Consider the following 7255-nt stretch of genomic DNA (forward strand, 5'->3'; position numbering starts at 1 on the left):
TTTCCAGGAGACCCCCTGGATCAATACCCATTGTAGAATGCTGCTATCACTTCTTGTATACGATGAAAAATGATAGAAAACAACTCGGAAAGAAAAACCCCTCTTTTATGAAATCATGTTTGAAATCTTCACCATGAAGTATCTGACGGAAAGCTCTCCCAGGAGTCGTCCGAGTGCTGAGGACTGTCTCTCAGCCGTTCCTCCCAGCAGAGCTGTTCCAGCCTCGGATCCTCCCTGTGGCTCCTCTGGCCGCTCCCGCTGTCCCGCCAGCCCAGCCGGTTCCCGAGGGAACGCTCCAGTTTCTTGCCCGGTGTCCCGGTGGCAGCGCCCCAGCCCCACAGGGACCCAGCGCGGGGCTGGGGCGGGCACAGGAACCGGCAGCAGCAGGTGAGGACGTGCACGGTGGTCCCCTCTGCTCTCCTTCCCTGGGGGGCCGCCCTGCAGTTATTGACATAAAGAACAACTTGGTGGTCTAAATAAAAGAGGTTGCTGTGAGCCAAGAGGAGAAAACAAAAAGGGGAGCCCAGAGAAAGGGGAGGGGAAAAGACACAGACAGGGAGAGGTAAGTGGGGGAGTAGAAGACTCAGAAGGGTTTTCCCTTAGAAGCAGAAAGGAAAAAAGGAAGGAAACTTTAAGAACAGAACCCCCAGCGCCGTCCCCAGCCCCGGCTGCACAGCGGCGCCCAGAGAGCCGGTGCAGCCGCTGCCTGGGGAGGAGGCAACTCTGCAGCCTCCAACTGTGGTGTCACCAGCTCCCATCGCCCCCGGGGACACGCTGCCCTGACAAGGCTGGCAAGGCCGCCCCGCTCCAGGGACTGGCGCAGCCACCCCGCCGTCCTGAGCAAGGAGGCAGCAGCCAATTCTCCAGCCTCTGCAGCGATGGGAACAAGAGCGGGGGCCTGGCCCCGCACCCCGACCCAGAGGGAGGGCAGAGCCCTGGGATTTAGGGGCTCTCCCCGCCCGCCTCCTGTTTAGCAAGGTGCCAGCATCATTCCTGCACTCCCCAACACAAGCCCCGGCTCCGGAGGCACGAGGCACCTACTAAAGTCTCTGGGCAGAAGCTCAGACTCACCTATGTGTCGGAAAGCGCCAGCTTCTTGGCCGGTGGTGGTGACATGGTGCTGCTGGGCTGCGGAGCAGCCCTGGCCGACAAGAAGGCTTTCAGCTTTGCCAGCACCAGGCTGGCAGAAGCCCTGCTGCGAGGGTCCCTTGCCGGTGTCCCGGTGTTCTCCCCGCTGCTCCACGGCTCCTGGCCGGGGATGGCCTCCGGCAGCCCGGGGGAGGCGGGCAGGGGCCCGGGCTCCCAGCAGCGCTTCCGGGGAACCTGCGCTTTGGCCCCACTGGTGTGACTGGGGCCACAAAGTCCTGGAGCCGCTCTGGGCGCGGGTGGCGGCTGCGAGGAGCGCGGCTTCTTGGGCCTCTGGGCTGCGTCACCGGGAAACGCTGCAGCCGCGCGTTTGGCTTTCAGGGCCAGCTTGGGTGATGGTGACCCAGAAGGCAGCTTGACACGGCCAGGCAGGCTGGAGGCAGCTTTGGAAACGGGACCCTCTGAGCTCTTCCCGGGGCTGGGGATCCTGGGGAAGGCAGAGAAGGGCACGTGTTAACTGCCAGTGTCGGAGCGACTGCAACACTCTCGTCATAGCTGCGCACGAGAACCAGGAGCCAGAAGCTCCGAGGAGGTGAGGAGCTCTTGAGCTGCCGCAAAACCACAACAAACGGCTGCCGCCCTCCCCTGAGCCAGCACACGCACGTGGGCACTGGGGCTACTTGGGCCAAGCTCCTTCCCACATCCAGGCATGTGCCCCCAGCCCTGTCCCACACTCTGAGCAGGGACAGAGGGGCCGGGGACACAGGGCACGCTCACCTGAGGTAGAACAGCACATACGCCTGCTGGTTAAGGACCACCTTGATGTTACTGGGGCGGACCACGTTGTCATTCATTTGGTACCACTGCCCGTCGCTGGCCTGCGGAGGGAGAGAGAACGGGGTTGGGCTGTGTCCAGGGACGCTCCTGGCCTGAGAAGCAGCAGGAACAGCGCCCGTCGGCAGAGCTCCGCTCCCCAAAACCCGCAGGTGACCCCGGGCAGGTGAGGGGCCTCTGCAAGAGCAGAACTCCACACTTCCTGTGACGGAGCACAGCCCGTACCCCCCAGTGCTCCACACCACGCACCTCTGCTGAGCACCCTCCTGCCGACCCCCAGCACAGAGAGGTGCCAAGAGAGCGCCCTGGGCTCACCTTCACGTAGCAGTAGTAGTGTCCTGCGTGGCTGCTGTACCCTGAGTGCACCAGCACCGCGTAGAGCCCGTACATGACCGGATCCCCACTGGTCTGGGACATGTACGGGCGGATGTTCAGGAGCTCAGGGTAGCCCACGTCCTGCAGAGAGAGGATGTCTCAGAAGCCTGCACAGCAGATGGCAAGAGCAGCTCAGCTGTCCTATGAGTCCCGTCTTGTGAGGGAGGGAGAACCCACTCTCCCCAGGCAGAGCCCACAGTGAGGAAGATGCCGGGATGAGCCAAACTCCCACCACAGCACAGCACAGCTGGGGAAGGGCTGCAGGACTGCGGTAGAGCTCGCACCGCGCACAGAACCACCTCCCACCCTGCTCGGGGCAGCAGGGCCTCGGGACAGGACACAGCCCCGCTCTGGATTGCTGAGCACTCACCTTTGTGATCTTGCCTCCGGTGAAGTCGGCAAAACGCTTCAGAGCAAGCGTGAGAACCCTGGGCGCTCGGTGGATGGTGAAGCGTTTGGTTGCCGACACTTTCTTCTTGCATCTGCACAGGGAGAGCTTGAGCTGTTCATGCTGTTCCACCACCCAGGTGCTTGCCAGCCCTGGCCAAGCCACAAACCCCAGGGAAATGACCCTAGTGAGAGCGGGTTCTGCTCCAGGGCACCTGCTCACGGCCAGGTCTGCTGGCTCAGGTCCCCGTCTCAAGACGGGGGAGATGAGGAGTGACAGGCTTCATCGCAGGCTTCACAGCCACGCACCTCACGGTTTAGCGGTGGAGCAGGTAGAGAAGCCCTCCTGTACTGCAGCTGCCCTCCTGCTTCCCACCAGCACACCCGCAGCCCCTTCCCGCCCCAGCCCCGCACACTCACTTGTCACACAGGTAGGCGTTCTCTCCGCCCAGCAGGTCTGGCTTCACAAACAGCTCCAGTGCCTGCTCTACGTTTGCGGCTTGCTGCCAGGACAGAGGAGAGGTCAGGGCCAGGCAGAGGAGGCAGCGCAACAACAGAAGCTGATTCCCTCTTGCCTGCACCGTGCCTGACACTGGCAGGTTAAACAGCCTCGAGCAGCAGCGGTGCAGCTGCAGGAACATCCCCTGCAGAGCAGAGCTCCTCCCCACCTGACCCTGCCCCGGTACCGTGATCTCCACCGGCAGGTCCAGACAGGGGTCAAAGGTGTCCGAGACTGCTTTGCACATCGAGCACTTCACTGCAAGAGAACGAGCAGTGAGCACCCCCTGGCACAACACGGCACCACCACCCCCAGCACAGCGCAGGCGGCTGCCGTGTTGCCCTTTTCCGCGTTTGGGCTCTGGGACGGCAGCACCAGCATTCGCAGCCTGTACGTGCTGGGACAACAAGTGTTGCGGGACAGCTGGCAACGTGGGTTCCTTTGCTGGTGGCAATGAGCTGGGGACCCACAGCCAGCAGCTTCGTGGCCCACAGATACCAGAAGACTGACCAGCTGCAGCTCTGCATAATTTGCACATGCTTAGTGACTTTCCCAAGTTACTGCAAGGCTCTCGGGGAAACAGCAGCCCTGAGAGTCACAGGCCCAGGCCCTGGCAGCCAGCACTCACCACGGGACCGCAGGGAACCGCCAAAGATCTGGTGGATCAGGGTGGTGGCTTGGGTCTGGCGATCCAACCTAGAGACGGCAGCTCGGATCACACAGCGCCCGCCCCAAGAGCCACCCCCACGGGCCAGCGCTGTGTCCTCAGGATCCAAACCCAGCCCAGTCACAGGATTTGGGGACAGAACCGCAGCTGTGCTGGGGTGGAGGTGTCAGGAGAAGGCAGACAGCAGCCCACGGCTGTGTCACAGAGGGGCAGAGAGCTGGGCCATCCACCCCAGACCCTGGAGTCAGCACCTCCCTCCATGAGCCCAGCCCGGGGGACACGTTCACCCCACAGTCCCCTCCCGCGGGCACAGGGGACCAGCAGACAAGGGCAGTTGTCACCACCAGAGGCCCCACATACTCGGTGCAGTCGGGCAGGCAGGCCTTCTGCATGGCATCGATGGTGAAACGGAGGAACTCGTGTGCGTCCTCTTGCCTGCCCAAGCGGATGTGCGGGGCGATCTCTGCAGGAGAGGGAGGGATCAGCCGCAGCACGCGCTGCAACAGAGGCAGGTCCTCCCGCCCTCCCTCGGGACACCGACTGCGGGGTTTGAGCTCCCTCGGCCCAAACCAGACGTCAGACTCATGTGGGCCGTGGGGGAAGCCCCACAAGGCCCGTGAAGGCCCTGGCAGGCTCAGTGAGTCGTCTCGGAAGAACCTCTGCCAAGACCTGCCCTGATCTCAAAGGTTCTGCTCCTGCAATAGTCTCTGCCCTCCTGCACGGCTACAGGAGGGGACGCGAGGGCAGCCATCCTTACTCTTGAGGTCTCGGACAAAGGACACTGGCTTTATCACGCTGCCGCTGTTCGCGAACGCCTGCGTGACGTGGTTCTGCATGACGCATGTCATGCAGAAGCCGCTTTGGTGACCTGGAGTGGGAGAGGAGAAGACAGAACGTTGAGGACAAACCCAGGAGAGATGGAGGCAGTACAGGGGACAGGGAATCTCTGGTCCAGCACGGCTCATCCACGCTCAGTTTTCCTATGAGCTCTGTGCTGCAGCAGAGCCCTGGGGCATCCCGGGGTCACAGGGACCAGCACACACCACCCCGGCTGGAACAGCCCCAGTCACAGCACCAGTCGCTGCAACCCTCCAGATGAGACAGCATCCACGTGGAGGGGAAACAGGGCACAGGGACTCGCTGATGAGCCCACGGGTCAGCCCTGAGGGGTCGATCCCACCGGAGCCCTACGGACAGGGCTGTGAGCCCCACGTGCTCCCCTCGGTCACGGCTCGGAGCAGAGCCCACCAGATTCCCGTTCAAAGCCACCTGTGAACACCACCTGCAGCCTGTACGCAGCCTTGTGCCCTGCGCTCACACGGTCCCCACAGGCTGCGGCTCTTTGGGACCCCTGCTCAGACCCTCATGGACCCATCTTAGTCCTGGCTGTGTCCAGCACAGACAGAGCCTCTCAGACGCAGGATGCAGAGCTCGGGAACACTGCTACGGCCAGGAAAAGTGGATGCTCCCGTATGCAGGAATGTCCTCTCCACGGAGAAATGGGCAGGAGGGAGCAGAGAAGGCACATCCCGGCAGCCGCACATCCCGGCAGAGCCGTGCGCAGGGTGCTGAGCGCAGCCCCGGGACAGGTGGGCGCTCCCCTCCCCACTCACAGGTGCGGCTGTGCTCCCTGGAGAGCAGGTAGTTGGCGAGCGGTGGCGTGTACGTGAGGCACTGCAGGGTGGCGTTGAGGAAACAGGTGTTTCCCAGGTTGAGCAGCCCGGCGCCGATGCGCTGGACACGCTGCCACTGCATGGCGAGGCGCCCTGCAGGGAACAGCCCCTTCTGGGGCGCAGGGACGCCGGCCCCGAGGCGCCCCAGGGTGCGGTCGCTGCCTGCGGGAAGAGAGAGGCGGGTGAGCCGCGGGCTGCGCAGCGCAGGGAGAGCCCCCCGGCCCTCTGCACCCACCCTGCTTGCCCGGCTGTCCCTCCTCAGCGCCGCGGGGGTGCTCGGCGGGCTCGGTGCAGGGGTTGAGCAGCAGGTACTTGGCCCGCAGCAGCTCCGGCTGGCCGGAGAAGCCGTGGCTGGCGGGCTGGAACTCGATCTTGTGCAGCAGCACCTTCGTGGCCGAGGTGCTCAGCAGCCGGCCCAGCGCCCCGGCCTCGCCCGCGTCCCGCCGCGCTTTCAGCAGCTCCCTCGGCTTCGCCGTGCCCGCCATGGCGTGTCGCCGCACGTGCCACCGCCTCGAGGTCGCGCCGGTCTCTCGGCCTCTCCCTCTCCACCACCACACACGCTTCCCGCGCCTCCTCCTCAAGTCCCGCCCTTCGCTGCGGTCGCTCGCGCTCGGCTCGGCCCACTGACTCCTCCCCTCGCCTTCGCCGTCCGCTCCGCTCCGCGTCCAGAACAGGACTGAGCTGCGCCTGCGCGTCCCGGCAACGCCAGGGGCGGAGCCTGCTGGGGGCGGGGCTTGTTTGTGACGTCATCGCGCTCCGGCCACGCCCCAGAATCATTAAATGGTCACACACTGTGGTTTCCGTGCAGGGGAACCTGGACACCGTGGTGGATTTGCCAACAAAAGCCTCTGCAAGTCTTACAAGGCCAAGGCGCAATGTGTGCGCTGGGGGCGGAGCAAACCTGGTGTCCCGGGACAGGCTGGGATGTGACCGGCTGAGCAGCCCTGAGGAGAAGGGCGTGGGAGTTATGATGGGTTTATCTATATTTACTAGAGGTCTGTTAGCATTTTTTTATTTTACTAAACTGCGTTTCTCTCAGTCCAAATTTCTCCCTTCACTTTCGATTCCCTCCCCTATTGGGAGGGGAAGGGGTTGGGGGTGAGTGATCAGCTGCCGCGGTTGTGTTGCCAGCTCGGGTTAAACCACGACACGGGTGAAGGTCCAGAGGAACATCTGTCATGGTGGGGTCAGGGGCACTTGAGCTTTGTGGAGCAGCTCAGTCAATTGGGCCTCTTCAGTCTGCTGAAGGGGACACAGGGCACTGGAAAAGCAGCGACTCCTGCTTGGGGAGATGATGGGGGAGGCAAACCCTTCTGCAGTGGCGGCTGGTGGGACAGAGGCAGCAGCCACCAACACCCTCCAGGGAGCTTTGAACGGAGCATTAGGAAAAACTGAGCAGGCGGGTGGTGCTGCCCTGCAGCAGGACACCCGGGGACTCTCGGTGATCCCCGCCTTTGGAGGTTTCAGCTCACCAGAATGTCACCCAGCCTCACCCTGGGGTGGCTGATACCCTACCAGAGACTGCCCCATCGGTCCCTTTCCCAAAACCCCTTCCAGGCTGTTGGAACGATAAAGGACTCAGCATTCCAATTTAATGTGAATCACGCAAAGCCATTTATTACAGAAACAAGCTTCCTTATACATGCAACTGTTCTCCGATCGCACGTCCACGCTCCAAGCATGTATTCACTCATTGGATATCATCTATGTTCCCGAGCTGTCCACACGCTGGAG

General features: G+C 62.9%; 1 protein-coding gene across 1 annotated transcript; it reads right to left on the reverse strand.

The window, feature by feature from the left end:
* Positions 1-1071: 1071 nt before the first annotated feature.
* LOC135579965 (ubiquitin carboxyl-terminal hydrolase 36-like) lies at positions 1072-6006 on the reverse strand. Its single transcript, XM_065070019.1, has 11 exons — positions 5757-6006; positions 5462-5683; positions 4606-4716; positions 4209-4311; positions 3810-3877; positions 3369-3439; positions 3103-3185; positions 2666-2777; positions 2236-2376; positions 1864-1964; positions 1072-1573 (listed from the first exon to the last, which is right to left on the reverse strand). The coding sequence occupies exons 1-11, from the start codon at positions 6004-6006 to the stop codon at positions 1072-1074; spliced, it is 1764 nt and encodes a 587-aa protein (XP_064926091.1).
* Positions 6007-7255: the final 1249 nt, after the last annotated feature.

Source organism: Columba livia, chromosome 7, assembly GCF_036013475.1.
Source record: "Columba livia isolate bColLiv1 breed racing homer chromosome 7, bColLiv1.pat.W.v2, whole genome shotgun sequence".
Taxonomy (NCBI): domain Eukaryota; kingdom Metazoa; phylum Chordata; class Aves; order Columbiformes; family Columbidae; genus Columba; species Columba livia.